Below are 26,756 nucleotides of genomic sequence, written 5' to 3'. Positions count from 1 at the left end.
CATACAAAAGAGAAGACAAAGCTTCTTCCGCAGGAAATAAGTCTTTCTACTATTCATAATAGAAGAGGGTAATGTCAGACGCCTGCTTTCTTTCATTTTTCAGTCCTGCTGCCACAACTTTTACATGCAGTTTTTAGGGGGGAAGGGAGAAAAGAGGGCAGTTGAATTTTGCAAACCAAGCACGCGAAACTATCACAGTCTTCGACTTTATGCCCAGTTTCTTTCTGAGAATGAAGCACTTCATTCTATCTGTCTCTGACAAGGATTGCTCCAAGACGAGACTTATAGTTTTGGCCGGGACAATGAAACAACGGAGGCCTGTGAGCATCATAGGGGAAAGGAGCGCTTCTCGAATCCCGCTGTACATGTCGTGATGCTTCGGCGTGCATCACCAACCAAAGCCTCCAACGTGTGTGTTGAGTAAACTGGTCGACCTGTCCTCCCCCCTCTGTCAGTATACAAAGAAAATGAAGTGGGCTTAGGTGGCAAAATATTTGCGCCATTATTATTATTATTATTATTATTATTATTATTATTATTATTATTATTATTATGTTGGGAAGGAATAAACTTCTTCCATTTGTGCTCGAAAACATTCGTTTGGATACGCCACATGATCCGGCAATAACTCATTTGAAAAGTGTTCCAAAAGAGTGGATGCTACGAAAAAAAAAAAACGTCAACATTTTTTACCACTTTGCTGCAAAGCAGAGTGAAAATAGACTTTTCTTAAGGATCAGCCGCAAGAATACTGAAAGTAGGACGAGGCCAATATAATATAAAGCAACTGCAATAATCAGTAAAAGATTAAAACTGTTTTATACAGTATAAGAATAATCAGAAGTATTCCTTTACTGCCTTCAAGAATGCCGCAATTCGCTCATTTTATTAAAAAATTGCATTTCAATATGTCAACAGAAGTTGAGGTGTCGATTTAGAAATACGTGTTTCTCGACTTTTCGAGTTTCCTCACGTCACGGAGGTGCGCTTTTGTTATAGAGCAGCTGTGTGACACCGGAGTGCATGGTTTTTTGTTTTGTTTTGTCTCCCTGGGAGGTTGGCTCATACTCACTCAGGGGGATCGGCCAAGAAAGTGTAGGGCAGTTTTTCTGTGATCATTTTAACTATGTGTAATGAATTGGTATTATAATAGGACTAATGTAAAAATAAAAACAACATAAAAAGAGCAAACGAAAAAAAAATCAAATTGAGCAATTTTGAGATTTGAGGTGTTATGATTACCACTCAGCTGCGTTTAATTCACTCTGCCCTGGGGAGTAATAATTTTTTTTTTATTGAAGATCACAAAGGTATACGCTTGGTTGCCTGAATATAATCGCAAACGGCATTGAAAGCATCCTTGTGGCAATGTCCCAAAACTGAGGCACCAAAGCTTAGCGCCGTTTCCGTCGTCAATCTAAGGCCTATTTTCCGAAATGGCATAACTAGTAACCTTTTTCTAAGTATCTCGTAGCGGCGACAATACAAAAAATAATGATCTACTGATTCCATTTCTCCGCAGAATGCGCAGAGGGGTGATGTTGTCTGACCAGCTCTGTGTAGATACAGGTTTAGGGGGGGGGGGGACACGACATCGAAATTTAGTAATTAAGACTTCGAGCTTTCTGGACTGACTCCAGTGGGGTTGCCATGGAAACATGAGGTGGTTATAGTCTGTCCATGCAGTTACTTTTTCTATCGTATCAGTGGAGATTGCTTATTTTCGATATCTTATAGCCGTGATATATTCAACATCTGGCAGTATGAACAAAACTGGCCCATCAAGTGCGGCTCGTGCTAAGGAATCGGCCAATTCATTTAATCTTAATCCACAGTGACCCGGAACCCATAGTAATCTCAGGAGTCTCAACTGCGGGGGTACTAATGTTTTGAATGTGCTTAGAATTCGAGAGTTCTCTGAAGCTGTCAGAGCTGCACAAACTGAAAGAGAATCCGTCATTATTACTGCGTTGTTTTGATTTGATGGAAGTTTTCGAAGAGCTAAAATAATCGCCAAGAGCTCCGCTTCAAAAACTGGAGTAAAATCAGGCAGTCTCACTGAAAAGGACCAGTCAAGCAAATCAGAGGCAATGCCTACTCCTGCCTTTTGATTAATTACGGAAGCATCTGTGGCTATTATATTTTTAGTTTCTGCATGCTCCAAGTAATCTAATAATATGTTATTTAAAAATTTGAGGGATTGTAATTTGGCGTTTTGGGGGAATATATAACCATACTCAATAATAACATGACAATTCGAGTCATTAGTCTCAATTACATTTCTAATGTTCACATTTATACTTTGTAGATTTTTTTGTACAAACATTATCTGATGTGTGTGAAACCGTGGCCAATGAGCAAGAAAGAAAGCGTCTTGGTTTGCGATAAAAGCATATTGAGATCTTCTTGCCGGTAAGCTATAAAATTTTAAAAATGCTTGTACGGTCAAAATTCGAAATCGACAAAGTAGTGTAGGCAGGCGCGCTTCCTGGTACAGTACGTTGATAGCCACAAATCTAGGGAGTCCCAGACACATTCGCAGTGCTTCTCGCTCCAAGACAACTAGAGGTTTCGTTTTATAAGCAGGGCCACCCGAGAATAATATGCAGCCGAATTCCATGATGGGGCGCATATAGATCTTGTACAACGTTATCAAGGTGTGCCTCCGTAACCCATATTTCCGGTTACTTAGCTTGTGTAGTAAGCCTGAAGCCCGCTGTGCTTTGGTAGTTATATACTCTATGTGTTAGAATCCAGTTAAGTTTGTCATTATAAATGATTCCCAAATATTTTATAGAGTCTACTTGCTGGATGGGTTCCTGTTTATATAGAATTGAAATTGAAATTGGTTCTGCAAGCGGAAATGCCATGAGCGCGCTTTTGTTGACATTTAACGATAACGAAATCGACTGCAACCAAATTTCTAACGTGTTAATATATCTTTGTAATTTAAGTTGTAATGAGTAAATACCACAGTCAGCAGCAAAGAGTGCGATGTCATCAGCATAAATGTAGACAGTAACTTCTTGATCTGTTGGAATTGTGCTCATTAAAGCATTAAATAATATTGGAGATAAGACTACTCCTTGGGGAACTCCGCGCGTTTGTTTAAATCTAGATGAGGAACATCCATCCTTGACGCAGTAGAATTCTCTTGATTTTAAGAATTCTGCCACCCACTTAATAAAATATTGTGGGAAGTTCAATCTCTCTAGCGTACTTAACAATATGAAGTGCTCCACACTGTCATACGCCTTGGCTATGTCAAGCGTTACTAAAGCAGCGTATTGCCTTCCTTTACGCGCGAGCTGTATTCGGCTCTCTAAATCAGCATGGGCACACCAAATTGTGAAATCACTACGAAAGCCGATGGGACAGCTTCTAGATGTTGCCCAGCTGTCCTGTCTTCTTCTTTTAGGTGTTCACATGGACTGGTACTCAGTATTAGATTTATTAGGCGGCCACGTGGCAGCAGTGCCTGCAGTTTTCGTACATTCACAAAATAAGTACATTCACAAAGTGCTCCCGAGATGCCACGAAAGCATTTCACATAGCTGTGGTGAAAAACCAGCAAAGAATAAGCTGGAGTGAAATTATGATAAGAAGTGCTCCACTACCGTGACGCAATTACTCCATTAGAACGGAGTGAAGTATCAGTTAAATGTACTATTACTGTGCCCCCCCAATTACTCCGGCCATTCATATAAAAAAATAAATGTTCTGGAGGTCCAGAAAGAAATCTACTACAAACAACGGGGGGGGGGGGGGGGGGTCACTAAAAGACGGGAATTTCACTCTCACCTGTGAGTACTTTACTTTTACAAAGCATGTTGGTTGTTTGAGTCACCGTTGTTCACGCAGTGCTGGTTTAATGAAAGTGGCTTAGTTTTGATTAAACTAGTTGTAGTTTCTGGTTCATTTATTATTCGATAGTGCAATTTTTATTTCACGTTACCATCAGGAATTGGCCCAATTTTGATTGCACCTGCTTTACAAGTTAAAGCTCCCAGGGGGTGCTTTACGCTACGAGAAAATTCAGCCCAGTTTGGATTTCTGCATATGTCTCGTTTTGAAAAGAAGCGCCACTTTTGTATTCTCCTGTGAAACTGTCTTTTCATGACGCGTAGGGATCTCTGAAACAGGACCAAGTACGATGAACATATTGCATGTATCCAATAGCATGCATATCCGTATTCTGACAATAGGTGAGTGACGGCCGCAGCCCGGAACCCCGACAGCCATGTCCCGCAGAGCAGCCGGGCCAACCGTCGTCTACCGAGCAGCACGTTCTTGCGCCATGCGGAGCGGCAGGGAACGGTGCACCGGGTATTCGACGCTGCTTAGCCTGGGCCTGTCGGGCGTGCAAGCGCCGAACGATGGCCGTAGATCGTCGGAGAGCGGCCACGCTGCGCGAACGGAGGCGGCTGCGGCGCGTCAACGAAGCCTTCGAGGCACTCAAGAGGAGGACCTGCGCGAATCCCGCGCAGAGACTGCCCAAGGTAAGCCTTCTCATCTTTTGCCTACTCAACGTTCTTATCACTGGCATTACTGAGTAAATAAAAATAACAAAACATAAACGTTTTGACCTATGCGGTTGTCATCGTCAGCACACCGGTGAACGAATACAATGGCCTTATACTTTGCCGCCGGAAACCATGCAGATCGGTTAGAGAAGACAATTTATAATTTTCAAATTTTATTCCACCTCATCGCCGTTCCTTTGCCAATGTGGTACCATTGTTAGAATTGAACACGCTTCTTTTTGTCACGTAGTGGTCGCCTAATTCGCTCTTAGCACGTGTGGTATGTATGGCTTTTGACTCTCCCCTTCCTTGGGTGCTCCTTGAGGAAAGTACGATGTCGTCACCTTGGTTTTTATGTACCACGAATGGCCCACAGCTTTTAAGTACCAGCACTGACAACTGTGATTTAGTTGAAAAGTTTTCTATTTACACTGTGCGGAGAAGTACGGTGAAAATGTTAGTTAATTAAAAAGTCAAGAATGCGACTGCAAGGAGAGCTCAAGAGTTTATGAACGACGAATATAGTACGTACAGCATTCCAGTATGTGCTTGTGTCGGCTATATGTCCTTTACAGGAGGTGTTTCAGTTACCAAAGCAACAGTCCTAAGCAATCCCCATAGAATCAAAGTAAATGAAAGCACTGCTGAAAAAAATAAATGACCATGGCTTGATGAAAAAAGCATCATGGACAATTACGCCGATGACAGGCATACCCACCCGCTCGGGGGGGGGGGGGGGGGAGTGTTCACGTTTAGAAGAATGAAAAGAAAAGAAAAGTGAGCCCCGCTACTGCCTGCATCAGGGTGCGACAACACCTCAGCAGTAGCTCACAAGGGATGGGGGTGAGGAGAGATTAAGAGGATAGGAATAAAGGGGTAGAGAGAGATAAAGAGAGATGAAGAAAGCCAGAGAGAGCGACGACAAATCGAGGGGATAGAAGAAATAGGAAAGATGGAAACACGGTTACAGGAGTCCGAGGACGGGGCACCACTTGCGAGAGCTATTGCCGACGTCAGGAGATGGCGTAGAGCAAGTCCAGTCGGTCAGAGCTTCACTGTCGTCGAAGGTCGTTGGCGTCAGGAGGTGACGTAGGGCGAGCCCAGTCGGCCAGAGCTACGCTGACGCCGGAGATTGCGAGGGCACAACCGGTCGGCACGGAATCCAGCAAGCGAGTCACACCAACCCGCTCGCAGTCACCCATTCATTTTGAATAAAAGTGTAGTTAGAAAACGAGCATAAGTGCCTTTTGTTGATTCATAGGAGAGAAAGGAAGAGAAAAGGGAGCCCCATAACTGTCTGCTTCAGTGAGCGACACCTCAACAGTAGCTTACAAGGGATGGGGGTGAGGAGGGATCAAATGGGTAGGAGTAAAGGTGTAGAAAAGAGGAAGAGACGCGAGGTAGTAAGCCACAGAAAGCAACAACGAATCGAGGGGATAGGAGAGATAGGAAAGATGGCAACACGGTCACAGGAGTCCGAGAATGGGGCACCACTTGCGAGAGCTCTTGTCAGCGTCAGTAGATGGCGTAAAGCAAGTCCAGTCGGTCAGAGCTACACTGTCGTCGAAGGTCGTCGGCGTCAGGAGGTGACGTAGGGCGAGCCCAGTCGGCCAGAGGTACGCTGACGCCGGAGATCGCGAGGGCACAACCGGTCGGCACGGAATCCAGCAAGCGAGTCCTACACAAATGCATTTTAACAATGCGTTTGCTTTGTGTATATGTGTGGTAAACACCGATATGTACAAACTTGCCCAGCTCACATTTTCGATCGGTAAAACTTGTGCAGTATGGTGTCCCCAAGTCGAGTTGCGTACCAAATGCTGTGTGAAATGCGAGAACAGTCCTGTGTCTGAATTTAAGCTCCCATTGAATAACAAAACAGGATAAAAAATAATATGAAGTCCTTTACTGCGGAGGCCTAATAATGCATGCTATTGTAGTCTTCACTCGTAAAACCTCCGATACTTTTGTTTTGATTCAGCAGGTCAGTGAAGCTCACTACATTTTCTCGGGCTTGGACCCTGCTTACTTCCACTAGCATTCGAGTTAAGCATCGAAGTGTACATCAAAAACATTATAAACTGTGAAGCTTATTGCATGTTGCACAAGATGAAATTCGAAGATTTTGCTCAACAACCTTGCTATTTAGAGTATTAGGAGCTAAGAAAAAATCTAATCTTTTGTTTTCGGTGTGACTTAAGCAGAAGTTTCATGTAATAGTATGGAAAGCTGAGCGAGTTGATTCGATAGTGTTCTTGGAACGATGTCTTTATATAAAATGCAGCACTTGCTAGGTGAAAGTGTATGGCAGTGTCGTAACTAATTCATGAGATTCATGCTTTTGCTCCGTGCGAGACTTTTGTCATGAGTAACATTCTCGGCAAAGTGTTATATGTGCGTCGTCCCGGTATTAGGCAATCGTGTGTGTGACACAAGCGTGGTCGCTGGCGTGTTTTTGCTTCTTTGAATACTGTTTACAGGCGTTGCATTGACTAATTTACTTGACGACTCTGTCTTTCTTTGCTTGCCCAGGTCGAAATATTGCGCAACGCCATTGAATATATCGAAGGATTGGAAGATCTGCTTGAAGCGGCTGATGGTGCACGTGCGGCAAACAGGCTTTTTGAAGCTTCCAAGCCCAATTCAGCGAAATCACCGCAGGTACGTTGTTTCAATAGCTTATATCGAGGTAAAAAAATCGGTGAAAATTTCATGCCATCAGACTCTATGTTAGGTTATGGGCTCTGTTTTGCGAAAACTCTATTACAAACACATTGCACCTGAATTTACACAGATAGCGACTTGCCGACGTATTCAATGTTTGTAAAGAGGGTTAACGTGAGTGTTCGAGCGAGTTGGTAGCCCATTGGCAAGAAAAGTTCAACAACACGAAAATAAAGACGAATGCACGAAAACATAACTGATACGGACAAGCACTGACTTTCAACATATCTTATTTAGAAAAAAAAAACACATACATGTACTGAAATTTTGCAACTTTGCGAGCATCTGAAATTGCATAACTTAGCTCTGAACGTCATCAAGACACCAGCGTGTGCCCTAAAACTTCTGTGTCAGACAACACGCGTAAACCTGGCGCCACCTTGCAGTTTATTGACTCTAAACACAGAACGTGGGAGAAGTCTGTCGCGTTGTTTTGGCAACAGCAGCTTGGCCTGATGAACGTCGACGATCGGTTTTTTGCAAAAGCTCTGTGTCTGCTGTCAGATTTTTGAAGCAAAAGTCAGATAAAGAAATTAAAGCATTTAGCATCGAAATTAAGAACCTATGCCATTCGCTGCATCACAATGAAGTCATGAGGTGCCTAGAAGAGTGTACTGACCCTTTCAGAGCAGTTGCCTTAGGGTCGGTTCACGGTGCGGCAAGCATGCCTCGCCGTTTGACGTTTGACGTTCTCAGGCAGCCGTGCGTAGCTCTTTGCTTCGCGCACATCTGGCGTTCTTCGCCGTTGGAGAAATGAGTCCGGGACTCATTTTCGTGCCGTTTGCGGAGAGTGGTTCAGCCAATCAGCGACGGAAGAGCGACATGGCTGAGCCGCGTCGTCTGCTTTCGCCTCTCCGCATTGCCTGTGCCTGCCGCGGAACACTTCGAGCTGCAAGTTGCTTCTTGCTCCGCGGTTTACACGATATGTTGTGGTTGTTGTTCCGAGACTAGGTTCCAGCAGTGAATAGAGCATTTTCGCGTGTCCGGTATTTGAAAAAGCGCGCGACGATTTAAAATAACGTCCACAAAAGAGGCGTTTGGGCAAGTGGCGCTGGCTATCCAGCATAAGCAACAACTAGCAAACGTATAATGTATGCCCTCCGAGATTCGGGAAGGCTTGCTTAGGACTAGAACATCAATTATTTCAGTACGGTTATCAAAAACGGTGCCGAATCGATTCGATTACTGTGTTGTCGAAGCTAAAGGACATGAGTGTAAAGCAAATGGAAGTGTCAGTTCGGAGCTTATGATTTACAGAGCGCATGGCAGCAGCTTGATAGATTCGAGGCGGGCGACAACTGCATTCGGAAGGGCAGCCATGTCCGTCGGAGGAGCTTGCTGTGCAATTCGAACAGCTCTCCTGTGGGCGTCGCCGGCGGCCGGTCCACCGCACTGCACCGTTACGGCAGGCTTGCCGCGAGCATGAACCTGCCCTTACAGAACAAGGCAAGCGTGCGCACTGGTGGTTTTCCAGAGCTGGTTTCGTTCTAGCTAAGGTGGACGTATTTATTCAAGAAGAAAGTGTTTGTATCAACTTCTGTGTCACCCCTACCGCCAGTGACTTGTTCTTGGCAGCTACACCTTTGCTTTATGCGGGCACGCCTCTTGGAAGGCATGAAAGTACTTTGGGAGTGCCAATACGTCGATGATTTTTCCAATTATTCTTTATTCTTTGGTCGAACTCGTTCAATCAGCAATACCCCCCACCTTTTAGGTGCTCCAGTCCCTCCCCGGACAACTGGTACTCACTCATGAGGTTCCGGAAGTTGAGCGCCTTAGGTTTATAGAAGTCCGTTTGTATTTCCCAAGATTAGCTAGTTGGGCGAGTTTGCAATGATACATAATGTACTGCGCAAATAACGGGCGGAAGCACGAAAGGAGAGAAAAGCACAGACAAGCGCAGAAACGGCTCAGCATTCCGTTTTGCGCTCCATCGTATATAGACGAGCATGTATACTGGGAGTATCAGCTCAGAGCTAAGCAGCCGTTTCTGTTCAACCCACTCCAATATGCAAAAGCGCAGGCTGTAAAACTTGGAAGCTCAAGGGATGTCCTTCATCACCAGGTGTGCGAATAGCTTTGCAGGTCAGGTGGACCACCTCGAGAAGGCCTGTTATCCAGACCATGTTCTTGCTTCTGTTGCTGGCTAGCATATCGAAAAAAAAACACGATCAGCGTAATGACCGCCAGCACACGGGGAAGAAGACAGCTATGATGGAAGTGGACCGCTACATCATATTTCCTGCCACATTAAGAAGATAGGGCAAGGCGCTTCATGAAAGTTCTCTTTTTGGTGTCCAAGCTGGAGAAACCACTCGAACTAATGTCCTTCGCCAACAAAAGAAAAAAAAATTGGCTGGCATATAAATTACAGGAACTCATTCGTACCGTGTGCCGACAACGTGGTGTACGTCATCCCGGTGTCATCCGGCACGAACTACGTTGGCCAAACTTCGAGATGACTCGATGTACGCCTACGTGAACACCAATAAAACGTGCACAGCGGCAACAATGGATTTCTCAGTGCGCCGTGTGCGGGTGTGGCTGCCTGCACGCGAACTATCAAAACGCAGCAGGTATCTACTGAAAATTAAGGACAGAAACGTGCTTACTGCAGAAAATGTGGAGGCGGCCCACATTGCACGTTTGAGGAAAGGATGCGTCACCATGCCTTCCATTGACTTGCACAGAAAAAAGTTGCTTATCTTTCACTTGTGCACGCTCTCACAGAATGAAGCGCTCTCGTCTCCATTTTTTTACTTATTTTACTGTTTATTTTTATTTTTTCTTACTAGCCAGTGACTTACGCGGTAATAGTCAGATATGTTATTTTGCGCGGCGCTATTTTTCACTGCTTATACGCGTAATTTCTGAATGAAACTGACATAATCTCTTTCTAAAGTAAACAATCTGCTGATGCGAAGCAGCGGGCGCTCATGCTTACAATGGCTGCGGTGATGACGCTCGCACTCATCGCGGAGTTGCGCAGGAGAGAAAACTGTGGTGGCGCAAAGCAAACAATGATCAACCGGTGTTTCCTACGGGAACATGCCAACCGCTGCTATAGTGAGCGATGAGAGAGAGAGGACTCCGATTGCACACAGAGACCCGATGTCCGCTTTCAGTTTACGCACACGCAGTGAACTTAAATGTTAACCAACGCGCACGATGAATCTCCCACGGGTACAATCTTAGAGGTCAAGATCGAGTGTCTATATATACAGTGTGGCCATTTACAAGGAAAGCTTCACTGAATTATTTACAACTTCGTTCGCATTACGCACTTGCTTTTACGCTAGCTTATTCTACTGTTCAATTGTTCTAACAAAAATGATTTTGCATACATGTTCGCTTTAGCTGGGTATTCCAGGACATTGACAATGATCAAAACGTGTTTTGTATGTAATGAGGTTTGTGTACATAACTTTCTCTTTTATTTACAGTTTTATTACTGTAACTCAAATAAAGAATCATCAAAATCTGTTCATGACGGCAATCAAAAAGACACTGACACCCTAGATCAGCCCTCATTGCAGTGCAGCTCTCCCTTCTTCCGCACCATCCCAAGACAATCCTGGCGGCGTGATATTGAATTTGATCGAGCAGCAATGAAGATTACTTCACCGGGGTCCACATGACTTATTGCTATTCCAAGATAGTCCTGATGCAAGTATTGTGCACCATGTGCTTTTAATTCACACGCGAACATAACAGGGTTTTTCAAAGAAATTTTAAAACCTTACATGTTTTGGCTATGAGAGTGTCCACATGAGGCTTCCATGAACATTTCAAAAGCACACCTAGATACTCATGTTGCACTATTTTGTTTCAACTGCACATTGTTCAGGTGGTACCAAGACTAAAATGGTTTCATCTTCATAGGAAATCAAATATGTAGACACTTTGTTTTATTCAAATTTATTTTCCAATTTACACACCAGCGATGAATGAGTGATAAGTGTTTTTTGGAGTTTGGGTGCACTTGCGATTGAATATGTTTTTGTACACGACACAATGATCCCCAAACAGCCCTATACAAAATAAATGCCAGCAGAGATACAAGTAACATGGAAAAAAAGGCAGATCACACGTACATTGGTATTCAAATATGAAGCACGAATAAAAAAGGCTGATATGTTGGGTTTAACGTCCCAAAACCCCGAAATGATTATGAGAGACGCTGTAGTGTTGACCTCCGAAAACTTAGGCAACCTGCGGTTCTTTCACATGCACCCAAACATGGGCGCACGGGCCTCAAGCATTTTCGCCTCCATTGAAAATGCAGCCGCCACAGACGGCAATCGATTTCGCGACCTGCGGGTTGGCAGCCGAGTGCTGGCAACCGATAGAGCACCGTGGCGGGGTAATAAAAAAAGGTGGATATGTCACTTTAAACTCAGCACAACTTTATGAGCCAAACGTAAATTATGCCGTACATGACTTCCATGTGTCTACTGTCATGTTTGCACATATCATTTACTCGCGTCGTCCATTCACGTCACATAATACCAAATTTGGTATATGTGGAGCGAGCAAAACAACCGAAAGCACGCTATGAGCATAGCTTGTGGTGATATCTTACATGTCACGCATGTAAAAATTATCCTCTTCGGACGTGTCCTTCACCATCGTCGTCCATTCAAGTCACGTAATACCGAATTCGGTATATGTGAAGGTAGCGAGAAGGTCTCAAGCGCTTCAGGAGCGTGGTATGTTGTCATGTTCGTACATTACACGCATGTCATGATTAACATGTTTGCACCAGTCATATACCTTCAACATCCATTTACGTCCCGCAATACCAAATTTTGGCATAGGTGAAGCTGGCGAAACGACCTCGAGCGCTTCATGAGCGTGGTATGTTGCCATGTTTTTAGATGTTACAAATGTAGTTATTATCATGTTTGCACCCATCATATACCTTCTTCATTCATTCACGGCCCGTAATACCAAATTTGTTATATATGAAGCTATCGAAACGGCCGTGAGCACACCATGAGCGTGGCGTGTCCTCATCATTTACTTGACATGCATGTCATGATTTCCACGTTAGGGTCTGTCACTTATGTTCGCCTTGCAGGCATGTCATACCATACCAGTTTTGCGACATGTCGTGTGAACGAAGATACCGAAAGAGCAGCAAAACGATGAAATGTAAATTATGACATACATGACATACATGTCATGATTTTCATGTTATTACTTGTCACTTAAGCTCGTCATGAAGTAATGTTATGCCATACCGATTTTCATATCGACAGCATTGTCTAAACGTTGATAATTGATCGATATGTGGGGTTTAACGTCCCAAAACCACTATATGATTATGAGAGACGCCGTAGTGGAAGGCTCCGGAAATTTAGACCACCTGGGGTTCTTTAACGTGCACCCAAATCTGAGCACACGGGCCTACAACATTTCCGCCTCCATTGGAAACGCAGCCGCCGCAGCCGGGATTTGAACCCGCGACCTGCCGAGCATTGTCGAAACGGCCAGGAAAGCTGAAAGTCGTAGGCAGCTAGCTAGCTGAATAGATAGATAGATAGATAGATAGATAGATAGATAGATAGATAGATAGATAGATAGATAGATAGATTCAAAGTCGCTGAAGTTCGCTGAGAAATGCTTTGAATTTAGATCAATAGCGGACTCGAAACGGAGTTTTGTGGGACCCCTCAGGTAACATCTGCATATTCGGAGAATTATCCATCTAATACTACACTTTGTCTCTTTTGAGAGACGTATCTTTCAATTCATTTTTTAAAAGTTTTATTGATGTTCAGGGTGGTAAGTTTAAACAGTAAGAGTAGATATGACACCGTGTTGAAGGCTCTCCGATAATTCAGGAATAGAGTATATCCGCTTATGTGTATATATGCACATGAAGCAATACAGTGTCAGTCAGTGCCTCCAGTATCCATGTCGTCGAGTGTGGAACACCTTTTATCTGCCTGTTTGGCGTCACGTAGCACGTGGACTTATTGCGAGCTGGCAGTGGACCAATAATCACTCATAATTTTCATCAAGGTTTCAAGTATGAGAGCTTGCTTTCTTTGTTAACTTTTTTATAGAAATGTGACCACCTCGACCACCTCATAGGGGCGTTTATGCAAAAAAAATAATACACATACGTGTCTCAATTGTTAATATTGTCACGGGGTCGTGACGTGACCGAAGACAGGAGACTTCTTGTTGGGATTTAACTGTTTATTTGGGCGAACCTGTGCCCGGTAAACAGAAAGTCCAATTACAGCAGCAGTCTCGCACAGATAGCAGTCTCAGACTGATAGCGGCGAACGGAGCGTCGGCCTTCGATCAACAACTGACAAGCGGCGAAGCGCGTCGGCATTTATACCCTTGCCGTCGAATGTTCTAGCGTTATCGCTGGCGGTGGCGTAGGTTCCAGAACAATCTGTACCGTTCGAACAGTGGGCGTGATCTTATCGAAATGATCTACTACAGTCCGGAACCTTCTTGAAACCTGCAGGCGCGGTTTGCGCCGAGAATCGTGTGGTGTTTCGGAACGATAACAAAAACTTGTGAAATGGAACGTGGCATTGCCCCCCTCTGAAAAAAAGGCATCGTCCCGATGCTTTAACTAAAGATGAAGGTACAATAATAATGCAAGAAAGTACAATGAATAAATTACGATACAACAATAATACAAAAAAACACTCTTTCAGTTTGTTAACGTGCATGAAACGGCTTGAGGCGCGTGACATGGACCACTTCAGGTTGCGATCGGCGTCGTTGAGAGTTCGTGATGCCGTCGGGGACAACCTCGTAATCAAGTGGGCCGAGACGTCGAACCACCTTGTACGGTCCGAAGTACCGTCGCAGAAGCTTTTCACTTAGTCCACGTCGGCGTATCGGCGTCCACACCCAAACACGTTCACCCGGCTGGTATTCCACGAAGCGTCGTCGAAGGTTGTAACTGTGGCTGTCGGTCGTCTGTTGATTCTTGATACGAAGACGCGCAAGTTGTCGGGCTTCTTCGGCGCGTTGAAGGTACTCGCTCACATCGAGGTTTTCTTCGTCGGTGACGTTGGGTAACATGGCATCGAGTGTCGTTGCCGGGCTCCTTCTGTAGACCAATTTGTATGGAGATATCTGCGTGGTCTCCTGAACCGCCGTGTTGTATGCGAAGGTCACATACGGAAGAATGGCGTCCCACGTCTTGTGTACGATATCGACGTACATTGACAGCATGTCGGCGATCGTCTTGTTAAGCCGCTCGGTGAGGCCGTTGATCTGTGGGTGGTACGCTGTCGTCCGGCGGTGGTTTGTTTGGCTGTATGCCAAGATCGCTTGAGTTAAGTCGGCAGTGAATGCCGTTCCTCTGTCGGTGATAAGGACAATCCGGGGCGCCGTGACGTAGGACGATATTTTCGACGAAGAACTTAGCTACCTCGGATGCACTGCCTTTAGGCAGGGCTTTTGTCTCGGCGTAGCGGGTGAGGTAGTCGGTAGCTACCACGATCCACTTGTTTCCGAAAGCCGACGTCGGGAACGGCCCCAGTAGGTCCATACCAATCTGCTGGAAAGGTCGGCAAGGTGAATCAATTGGCTGCAGAAGTCCCGCTGGCCTTGTCGGCGGTGTCTTGCGTCGCTGACAGTCGCGGCATGTCCTCACATAACGAGTGACGTCGGTGGTAAGACGCGGCCAGTAGTACCTTTCTTGTATCCTCGCCAGCGTGCGAGAAACACCGAGGTGCCCTGCCGTCGGATCGTCGTGCAGGGCCTGCAGGAGTTCTGGTCGCAGGGCTGAAGGCACCACAAGGAGATACTTAGCCCGAAGCAGTGAAAAGTTTTTCTTTTGTAGAAGACCGTTTCGTAGAAAAAACGACGCAAGTGCGCGCTTGAATACCTTCGGGACTTCGGCGGTCCTGCCTTCGAGGTATTCTATTAGGGCCTTAAGTTCCGGGTCGGCCCGCTGTCGTTCAGCGAAGTCGTCGGTAGTTATCGTTCCCAAGAAGTAGTCGTCATCCGGGTCGTCGGGTAGCGGTTGGTCGACAGGCGCACGAGAGAGACAGTCGGCGTCGGAGTGTTTTTTGCCGGACTTGTAAATGACAGTAATGTCATATTCTTGAAGTCTCAGGCTCCATCGTGCGAGGCGACCTGAAAGGTCCTTCAAAGTGGCTAGCCAACACAAGGCGTGGTGGTCGCTCACAACTTTGAAGGGCCTGCCGTAGAGATATGGGCGAAATTTCGACGTAGCCCAGATGATGGCGAGGCACTCCTTTTCTGTTGTGGAATAATTTGCTTCTGCTTTGGATAGCGATCGGCTGGCGTAACTAATAACTCTTTCAAGTCCGTCAGCCCTTTGCACAAGAACGGCGCCAAGACCTACGCTGCTTGCGTCAGTATGTATTTCTGTCTCGGCGAATTCGCCGAAATGGGCAAGTAACGGAGGCGTCTGGAGGCGATGTTTAAGCTCCTGGAAAGCGTGTTCCTGTGGCGTTTCCCACTTGAACTCCACGTCGGCCTTGGTAAGGTTAGTGAGAGGATCGGGGATGCACGATCGGCACGAACCCTGTTTGCGTGAAAAAAGCATTTTTTATACACAGAAAAAGTATAATAAACAGGGGAACACTTGTTAGTTTGCACTCACCTGCACCTTTGATTACGTTACATGCGTCATTTTTATTTGAACAGCTCGTTAAGCGTCGAGCGGTAAACTTTTTCAGTTCGCTCTTGTCTTTTGTGTGGTATTTTAGTACCTCATTTGTGCTTGAGCAGAGCACAGCATGTGACGACCTACTTGCCGTTGTCAGCGTTATATTCTAAGTTGCTGCTATCGCATACATTGCTTCACCCGAGCAGCAAAATTGTGAATCTTTTTATGGTCCCAACTATTCACCTTATAGCAACTACAATCGGAGGCCTGAACGTTGTGACGTCCCCGCAAACACGGACTGAACCCCGGTCCTTTCAGAAGGTTTAAGCTCGTTTCTCAAACCCACGCATAAAAAAAGGAAAAGAAAACATTCGGTGTAACGAATGGGCATTCCGGAGTGGAGTACCTGGAAGGATTATTTCTACTGTTCTCGCCCCCCCCCCCCCCCTCGCGCAAACACGAGGACCAGGTGGCGCCTTGTTCTCTACAGACAGTGTGACAGTGTACGGTGGCAATAATCCGCGCGAACCCTTCAGATTTGTGGCACGGGGAAGCAGCAGAGCACCTATTGTTGGTTCGGGGAATGCGACCCGGCTGCAGCACCTGTGCCGGGTCCGGCCTGACTTTCCGTCAGCCTCCGTGGCTCCAGGGCTCATTACTGCGTTCTGCGCGGATGGCCACCCACGGCGTTGAACGACGAAGAAGCGGCGGCTGCGGAGAATTTCGCGGGAGACACCGAGCTGCATGGAGACGTCGAGACTCGTTCTGAAAATCGGCTCATCAATACCAGAAACCGGGGCAATTGGTTCGGCTGAAAACATTTTGGCACAACACTGCAAACTCCGGACGTTGGCCATTACAGACGATGCACTTTGTCGGAAGCATCGGGACCATTGTGCGCCCGTAATTAAATTGTATTGGGACAGCTCGCACGTTTCTCTCTCTGAGGCTTGAGTTTGTACATTGTTACTTGCTGGGCTTTGTTTGGGAGAGGGTTTTCTACTAGTGTGGGCCGCGGGGGCGGCCGTCGAAGATGATACATTCCGACTGACATTTCTTATATGCCGCGTCGATAGTGGCGATTGGTTTGGTGCCCCGGTAGGGCGGAGTCGGGTCCTACAAAAAGGGACTACGAGACGATACGGGGGAGGCAGAGATACGATGCGATGAGCTCGAGATGGTAGAGTGACGGAATAGAAAAGGAAGATAATGATGTGAAGAGATAGCAATGAGAGTCGATGAGATGCTTACTGAGGCAGAGATGATATGATGACGAATGAAAGTTAGAGATGGGAAACGAGGAAGCGAGTGATTGCAGGACGTTATGAAAGAAGAATAAGATGGAAATCGCTGAGAGAGACAACGAAGATGACGAAGACGATGAAGACTGACAACACGGACCATTCGTGAGACGAACTTTATGCACCCTATTTAGACGAGCCTTGCAGGCAGGGAAGCGGCGCGTTAAGACATTGCGTGGTTTTATTCATTGATAACTTCATCATTTGTGTCGTCGTGTGATTTCTTTATATATGCATACCCTTGCATTGTTGCAGTTGCTTTCTTTATGTGCCTGCCCTGTGTCGAATTTCGCGAGTGTCTAAATCATGTGTAGTGGTTGATGTACGCGGGTATACGATGTTTGCAGTTAGTAATAAATTAATTGAATCAGTAAACACGAACACGTCGTAGCGTCTCTTACTTCCCGGCCCCAGCACGAATCCCTGTATGTGGAAAGGGATTGAGACACGTAGCCAAGAGGGAACCAGATAAAAAAGGGGTTGAGGGGTTTTCACTCTCTTTGGCGATCGGTGGCGTAGTGGGGACGTCTCAAGTGGTGGCAGCGGTGGGATTACTGCTGGGGCAACGGTGCTAGATTTCACCCTCGTTATAGGGAAGGAGAGGCGGCAAAATGAACGAGCAGGCTACCAAGATGACCGACAGAGACGGCCCACTAGAAATAAGTGCGCTAATGTTAGCGGACATGGTTACATCGTTTACGAAAGGTGATACGGGTCCGGATATTGGGGTCTTCTTGGAAATTTTGGAGCAGGTTGGTCGCTTGGGTGGATGGCGGAATACTGAGCTGGTCTGCATAGCACGATGCAAGATGGTAGGCGTGGCGCACGATTTTGCGAGGTGGGATGATGACGTCGCTGCGGCTGCAACTTTTTCTGAGTTCAAATATTTGGCCCTCAAGAGGTTCGATACGGAGCCACTTATCTTTAAAATAGAAAAGTTTTTAAACGCGAGGAAGAGGGCAGATGAGGAGGTGCGGTCATTTGCAAGGCGCTTGCGCATCCTCGGGACCGCCACCCTGGCGAGCTCCGATAGTCAGGATCCGGTGAAAGCTTCACTGCGCCGCGAAATTCTAGCCGAGGAATTGCTCTCGCAATTTTTATTGGGCCCGAGGGATCCGGTCCGCAGATTTGTTCTCTCTCGGGACCCGAAAACGTTTGACGAGGCCATTGCCATAGCGGCGAAGGAGGAACAGAATGAGAAAGTGTCGCGGAGCCATTCGTTACCCGTTCGATACGTAGAAGAGGACACGGATGTTCATGAGATGCATAGCCGCCTTGACCGTTTCGGAAAACTTGTGGAGAGCTTGGCAGTACGCAATAAGGTGAAACAGAATTGGCAGGAATTCCCGAAGCAGCTACCTTATCCCGGCGGGTGCTCTAACTGTAGCATGTTTGGTCACTTTTGGCGAGAATACCATCGGTACCGGCGATGAAAGTGGAATTCAACGGGTGGCAGCCGCATTCACAAAGACAAGGAGATGGTGACAAAATATGAATCTGGAATTCTACACGAAACTCCTTCTCACGACGATGACGCACAGAGGTCAATCGCGATCGTAAATATTCGCGAGGAAACAAGCTCCGCAAAAACGAGTCGCGGTTCGCCCTGTGAGGATGTGGTTAATGTAATTTCCGTGATCGAGGAGGATGTTCCGCCATTGAGCGAGTGTGTGTTTGGGGGGAACGCTGGCACGCTGGTGCCGCTGGGCGAAACAAATGCTGTCGATGTCGAGGTTGCTAGCGCGGATACAGACGGTTTAGCTGCGGTTTCTACCTCGAAAGTCCCACGAGACGATGAGGCATTACCAGTAGGAGTGGCAGATATAAAGTTGGATGAGAATGGGTTTTCTGAGGATGCCGTTGTCGGAGTCTTGGTCGACACGGCGGTAGACCGAACGTTAGAGAGAGTAAGCTAGATTGAGGAATGCCTAGATCGCAACGGGGTGGTTTTTGTGGGGCCAAAGGGGAACTGCAGCACACTCGATATACACCGCACCAAACCCGGACATGCGCAGCGGTGGTCTTATAAGATAGCTTCGCACATGCAGCACTGCGCGACTGAGTTGAGTAGGTGGAAGTTCGGACCATCCAACGAGGATCCGGGACTCGGAGTCGGGGAAGAGGTCTGCATACAGGTAGACACTGAGCGCTCGGGGATCTGCTAGGGTTATAAATGTCCGCAATGTTGTATGCCATTTTATGTTTTATGATTTCTGCTCGGTCATTGTGCTTGTTACTTTAGTGGAGACCTTGTATTGAAGAATGAGTTTCTTTATTTTGTTTTGCTTTGGCTTGTACACTTGTTTTATTTTGTTGATTGTGTTTTGCGGCATCTGATGTTGATCACTGAGTGAGTGGTACCACCTGGGTTCGATTAACACCTAATGATGGGGGAAGAACATACAGTCAGTGAGTGTGAGGTTACCTAGACCTCGCCGCGTGTCGGAGAGAGGGTGCGAGGGGGACTGGTCTGGGAAGCGGTGAGGTTTAGTTAGAAAAGATATGTGACTGGCATCTCTGGCCCAAGCTAGGCAGATTATGCGAGGTGGTTTGTCAAGATACCTAAATAGACGCTGCACAACAGGTGATGAGATGAGACAAGTAAAGATAACAGACAAGCGACGGCGTTTTCCCTACACAACAGTGTCGTGCCCCGATAGGAGGCGGGGAGGGCTGGCTTGTGGGAAGAGATGAAGCAGCCCCAGTATCGACGAGGCTTGGTGAAAGTTGAAATTGAAATGGTTTCACGTCGTCTCCCCGCACGGAAGTGTCGCGCCTCGTCAGGAGGCAGGGATGTCGTGATCGGTACTGATGTACAACGCCCAATGTCACAGTTGCATAGGACAGCATATACGCTACGTTCTCAGCCATTCCGAACACGCAATTCGCGTGGAAGGTCCCTTTCCCTCACCGACAGGTGCAGCAGAGGCCGGGCAGGAGATGGTACGCGAGGGTAATTCAGTTTTGCTGCCTGTATGACCTATGTTCTCCCGCCATCCCGCTTTTCGTTTAGTTTGAGATGTTCGATAAGATCTTAAAATTTTGTGCATGTGTGGAATGAAAGCGTATTGAAATGTGTGTATCCTCCGTTCGGTTGGGCCGAGAGTGGACAGTGCAGGCGAAGTGTGTGATGTTCTCACACGGTAGTGAACCTTCCACACACATGACTGAACGCTGCGTGCCAAACCATCCGACGAGCAGCTGTGACCAGTGTGCGTTTTGTCCACGCGTCATCCACGAGTTTCTATGGTGACTCTGAAGTTTCAAGTGTGTTGTGCGCGATAGAAATACGGAATCAAACTGCTTCGTGGTGGGTGATGATTCAGCGACACAGATTGGTTCCTCTCAGCGACGCGCTGCGCCAGGGCTGAATCACAAGTGTGCTGTGTTCGCTTACCGTATTCCTAGGACTGCCGCAATGTCTCAATTTCGCTGCGAAACCCGAAGGCGCTATATGCACCCGCATTTCTCGGGTTTGAGTTTCCCCGCTGGGAAAATTCTTCTGCAAGATGAAGGGATTGTGACGTCCCTGCAAACACGGACTGAACCCCGGTCCTTTCAAAATGTTTGCGCTCGTTTCTTAGACCTACGCATAAAAAAAGGAAAAGAAAACCTTCGGTGTAACGAATGGGCATTCCAGAGTGGAGTACCTGGAAGGATCATTTCTACTGTTCTCGCCCCCCCCCCCCCCCCGCGCAAACAGGAGGACCGGGCGACGCCTTGTTGTCTACAGACAGTGTGATAGTGTACGATGGCAATAATCCGCGCGCACCCTTCAGATTTTTGGCATGGGGGAGCAGCAGAGCACTTTTAGTTGGTTCGGGGAATGCGACCCGGCTGCAGCACCTTTCCGTCAGCCTCCGTGGCTCCAGGGCTCATTACTGCGTTCTGTGCGGATGGCCACCCGCGGCGTCGAATGACGAAGAAGCGGTGGCTGCGGAGAATTTCGCGGGAGACACCGAGCTGCGTGGAGACGTCGAGACTCATTCTGGACATCGGCTCATCAAGTACCAGAAACCGGGGCAATTGGTTCGGCCGAAAACATTTTGGCACAACACTGCAAACTCCGGACGTTGGCCATTACAGACGATGCACTTTGTCGGAAGCATCGGGACCATTGTGCGCCCGTAATTAAATTGTATTGGGACAGCTCGCACGTTTCTCTCTCTGAGGCTTGAGTATGTACATTGTTACCTGCTCGGCTTTGTTTGGGAGAGGGTTTTCTACTGGTGTGGGCCGCGGGGGCGGCCATCGAAGATGATACACTCCTACTGACGAAAAAATATGCCGCGTCGATAGTGGCGATTGGTTTGGTGCCCCGGTAGGGCGGAGTCAGGTCCTACAAAACGGGACTACGAGACGATACGGGGGAGTCAGAGATACGATGCGATGAGCTCGAGATGGTAGAGAGACGGAATGGAAAAGGAAGATAACGATGTGAAGAGATAGCAGTGAGAGTCGATGAGATGCTGACTCAGGCAGAGGTGATATGACGAGGAATGAAAGTTAGAGATGGGAAACGAGGAAGCGAGTGATTGCGGGAAGTTATGAAAGAAGAATAAGATGGAAATCGCTGAGAGAGACAACGAAGACGATGAAGACTGACAGCACGAACCATTCGTCTGCCCATTTCGCTCGAGGCGCGACGGTGCTTGTTCCGGTGCTTCCTGAGGCCCCAGCGTCTGGTTTCAATTTGGGATCTACCCCCGCTGCTACTTCAAGGGCACCTTCGTGCTTCCTCCTGTGTGGGAGCGGCCGGATCGGGCGGTGCTGTTAAGCCTATTAACCTGATGTCTCTTTCCTCTCCCGGCCAGGCATATTCTGCCTGGTCGGCTTCCCTTCCTAACAGTGATTTGCCAATCTATCTATTTTTGCGCAGTGGTCTGAAGAGCGTTCCTGTGGCCCTGGTTCCAACCAGCGGCGAGTCTATTCGCATGAAAAATCCGAAACTAATTCAGGAATAACTCCGGAAGATTTCCTATTATTACCAAATGATTACTGAGGTGCGTCAATTCGGGCGTGGAGGCATGCTGTGCTGCTCGCCGGACCAGGCCTGCATCACAGATCTTCTAAAATGCACAACGTTTGCCTCAAATCTGGTGAGCTGTTTCTTACCTGTCCATTTGGCCTGTGTGAAGAGACTGGTTCGAGGAGTGGACTTGAGCCTTACACCACCCGAAATACTTGAAATGTTTGCGGCTGCAGGAGCAGTCTCTGTATTTCGATGCTCGCGAAACGTTAAGAACAAGAAGGTCCCCACAGAATCAGTGATTGTGACTTTTGGCGGCACGGCTCCACCGACCTAAAGTAAGGCCTGGCCACTAATTTATCGTGTAGATGCACTATCCCCTCGTCCACTGCAGTGCAAAATATGCTGGAAGTATGGGCATACCATCAAGGGATGTAGATCGTATGTGAGGTGTCGCACATGTACTGACCGACATAAACCCGACAAATGTTCAACCCAAGAGGTGAGATGCTGTCTATGCAGAGGAAATCACGCGGCTGACGATGAAAGTTGCCCCATGAGGACATGTGAGTTGCAACTTCTAGAGATCATCGAACAACAATGATGCTCCCGGCGTAAGGCCCGATCTATTCTTTCTGAGTTCTCATGTGGCTATGCCTCCGTTGCCAACCGGGCAAACCAGATGCTTGAGTCGTCGTTGCCTGAATTATAACATCAACGGTGGAAAAGGCCATGACGAAACTTATGGCATCTCTATTCGTGAGCCTAATGGAGTCATTGGCACAAATTGTGAGTACTCTGTTGAATCAAATATTGCAGGGAGGTAACCAACCTACCGTGCCCCCTTCTCTACCTTCACCAGTTAAGATTACTGATATTTCATCGGAACCAGGCCCTTCGATGTCAAAGCCAGACACGCCGAACACTGGCCATAGAATAATTATGCCTCTTGTACAGGACCTAGATTGGAGCTCGGACTCCGATTCTCATGTCTCACAACCAGAACAAATGGACTCTGACTCAAGAAATATGAAACGACGTGCTTCTCCTGAGGCACAGTGGTCCTCAATCAGCCCTAAATCAAGAAATAAGAGATATGAGAAGGAAAACCCATCAAAAAAGGATTTTTTAAAGGATAGCATCTTAGAGAAAGCAGTGAGTGCTGCTGGTATCTCTTCAAAATAGGGAATTTAAAGGTACTAGAGGAGAATTTTCGCTCCATTTTTCCAGCAGCTACAGACTTACATCAACTTTTCGATAATTATTCCCCCGATATTTTTGCTTTAAAAGAAACCTGGCTTGCAAAAAATAAGTATTTTAGGATTAAAAATTACCGCACATTTCGTCTAGACAGCCTAACTCGGGGTGGAGGTATGACAATATTTATCTCATTTAAAATCGCCCATAGAGCTAAAATTATTTATCAGTCATTGGCTTCAGAAAGCGAGATTTTAGCAATAAGCATTACAAATCTGGGGCCCTCCAATTCTCATTTATTAATGCTTATTTTCTTGCGGGTGTTCTAAATTCTTCCGTCCTAGATACTGCAGTTCACTATTGCCAAAAAAAGGCGACTTCAATTCTCATCATATTTCTTCGGGTTTTAAAACTGATATGAATGGCAAAAATTTATGGGATTAGGTGAACAATAATAACTTTGCATGCATAAACACAAAAACTCCTACTTTTATGTGTAATCAGTCCTCCTCGGTAATCGATCTAACTTTTTCTAACGCTAACCTCTCCATATTATCATGGTCTGTGATTAACTCTAGAACAAGTAGCGACCATATGCCAATATTGTTCGAGGTGGTATGTCCAACACCCTCCAAGAAGGGATGTTCCGTAACACAAGTAAACTTTAATACTTTCGAGAAATCCTTACGAGGCACTTTATCTAACAAACGAATGATGCAGAACTAGACGCCATCAAAATTACCGACATTTTAAAAGAGCCATTAAATAAATCAGTATTCAACATTGAAAACTCTAAACCGTCTACCAACCCTTGGTGGAATGCGGACTGTTCGCGGGCTTGTAGACTAAGAAAGGCTGCATGGAAAAAATTAATCTTCAACCAGTGGGTCTGCCGCTAGAGGGCTGAGCCACTCGAATGCCTCTCGAATGGGCTCTGCCAATTTTTCACTTTCGCGGCTGAATAAGGACAACCACGGGATTCAAGACCATCACAGCTGTCGCCAGACGTTCACCCGATTCGTCCGATGCCAGTATATGCCAGGTGGGCATACTTTTTTTTAGCCGTGACACTTCTTTTAAGTTCCCACAATGGCGTTGCCCTAGCTACGACATCGCAGTGCCGACGCAGTGCCATCGACGCGCTGGCAACTAGGCCACAAGCCAGGCCCCTGGCTTGTTTGAAGCCTGCAAAATGGATGTTGTGGACCTGCGAAATGGATGTTGTGGAAATTGAGGGGGAGACGCTGTCTCCCGAAGAGTACAACGACACTCAAGGATGGGTTGTGGCCCATGAACGACGCAAGAAGGCAAAAGACAAGAGAAACGCGGAAACAGCCATGAACGCGGGAGGTGCGTCCATGGAGGCGTCTCGGAGACTGAAGGATTTTTTGCATCGCCGGCCAGTGCCAAAAGAACCGCAACTACCAGAAGACGATTACAAGGTTGTAATACGCCCAAGAGGAGGTCTGGACTTGACGCGACGGAGTCTAGCGCTCATAAGAGACTGTGTTCTACGGGCGGCAAAAGTACAGCCTGACATTGCTGGGGAAGATACTCTCAGAATCAACATGCGACAAAATACCATGATCATGAGCACACCTAGTCTGGCCAACGCGAAGGAATACAGCAACATCAAGGAAATTATGAGCAATGACAAGAGCCATTCTACAGCCGCTTATGTAACAGCACCAGAAAACACACCCAAAGGGGTTATTTACGGAATACCGAAATATGATAATTAAGAAGACATAGAAAAAAGCTTGGTCAATCAGAGGAACCCGATGATTCTACATGCACGACGTATCGGACTTACGGACTCAGTGGTCATTGTTTTCGAAGGGCTGTTTGTGCCGTATTTTGTATACTACCGTGGTGCTGAATATAGGTGCTTCCTATACAAGAAGCAATATGAAACATGCACTACTTGTGGTCGAATTGGACATCGGGCGGATGTCTGCCCACAGCCTGACAGCAAGAATTGCCGTGGTTGTGGGGTGCTCAATCCAACTGAAAACCACCAGTGCGACCTTAGTAGCTGCCTTTGCGGGAAAGGTCATCTTACAGGGGACAAAAAATGCAAAGAACGGTTTAGGACCCCGTACCTTTTGAAGAAAAGATGGTGGTAAAAGGAAGAACAACAAGGTGATGAACGAAGAGAAATGAAGATTTTGTCGAACACTAGATCAACACAGGCATGGAGGGAAGGGTATGCACCAGAAAATCCAACGGAGGAGAATGGCAACGCCACCCAGGACAGAGGGGGACGACGCAGAGATCGTTCCAGCTCCTTCCCGCGACACGCCGAAGGGCAAAGAGAAGGGACTCAACACGAACCCAGATCCACATCCAGATCAAGGTCCACTCGTCAACACAGATCCAGGTCAAGGGCCAAATCCAAGACAAGGGCGACGAGATCACCTCAAGGACAGTCCCACGAGGTTCCTGGCGGCGGTCGGGGCAGTCAACAAATGGCGAGCTGGGTGGGCGAGGTATCAGGGGAGTCTCTCCGGTCTGGGAGTTTGCCTGAGGTTGTGGCGGAAGGGTACACCCTAGGTCAAAAGCTAAACCATATTGAGAAAATGGTAGAGCAACTCACCCGTGAAAACGCGAAACAGAGGGACGAAATAAAACAACTAAAGGAAGACAACTCTAAACTCAGGAAAAATCAGCTGCGCGAGTCAGCTAGCTCCATAGCATCGTGCAGTCCATATTTAACTCCAGCGACTGCGCAGGAGTCAGGAGTGCATGCAGCGAAACGAAGAGCAGAGGAAATATCTCCTGTAGAAAATGAAGATCTCTCAAAACCCCTGGAAAAGAAAATCGAGAATATGCTCGGAGAACTTACTAAGGTAATGCAACAACAATTCGCAGGATTGCAGCTGCAGCTCGTAGAAATAAAACAAAGAATAGATAGCATAGAAAATCGACTAACGCTGGTGGAGAACACACAAACAGATTTGAGGTGTATAGGAGCAGGCCCTGTTAAAACTAATACTAAACCCTACAACTGGCCGACTACGACCGAAGTAATCTAAATCGCAGTAGAAGGGACCGTTTCTAGACATGGCACGACGTAATCAGTATAAAATTTGGCAGTGAAACTGTCATGGGTATCGCCGGAAACGGGGTAACTTACAACAGTTCCTAAACGGAAAGGAGGCACCAGACGTCATCGCCTTACAGGAAACTAGAGGAATGGCTAAATTGTCGAATTACAAATCCTACGGTACCCCTGATGAAATAACGTCCGTAACAACCCTCGTGCGAAGAAATCTCACGGTGATAGAACATGATACAGAAATCTGCGATGTCGATCATGTTCTCGTTGAGTTAGTTCCATCGCACAAGAGTGGTGAAAGTCTATTCATATTAAATGTCTATTGCAGTCCTAGACAAAAACCAAATTTAGGTCACTTTTTAGAAAA

General features: G+C 46.8%; 1 protein-coding gene across 1 annotated transcript in view; it reads left to right on the top strand.

Annotated features, from left to right (window-relative positions):
• Positions 1 to 26,756, top strand: part of LOC142783811 (transcription factor SUM-1-like) — a 204,221-nt gene that overhangs the window by 14,280 nt on the left and 163,185 nt on the right. Inside the window, exons 2-3 of the mRNA XM_075882419.1 lie at positions 4,206 to 4,499; positions 7,056 to 7,184. Coding sequence (XP_075738534.1) covers positions 4,206 to 4,499; positions 7,056 to 7,184 — 423 coding nt within the window. The remainder of the gene's footprint in view (positions 1 to 4,205; positions 4,500 to 7,055; positions 7,185 to 26,756) is intronic.

This window comes from Rhipicephalus microplus, unplaced genomic scaffold (genome assembly GCF_043290135.1).
Source record: "Rhipicephalus microplus isolate Deutch F79 unplaced genomic scaffold, USDA_Rmic scaffold_12, whole genome shotgun sequence".
NCBI lineage: Eukaryota > Metazoa > Arthropoda > Arachnida > Ixodida > Ixodidae > Rhipicephalus > Rhipicephalus microplus.
Note: the sequence above shows the minus strand (reverse complement) of the source record. Positions and strands in the feature narration are given on the sequence as shown.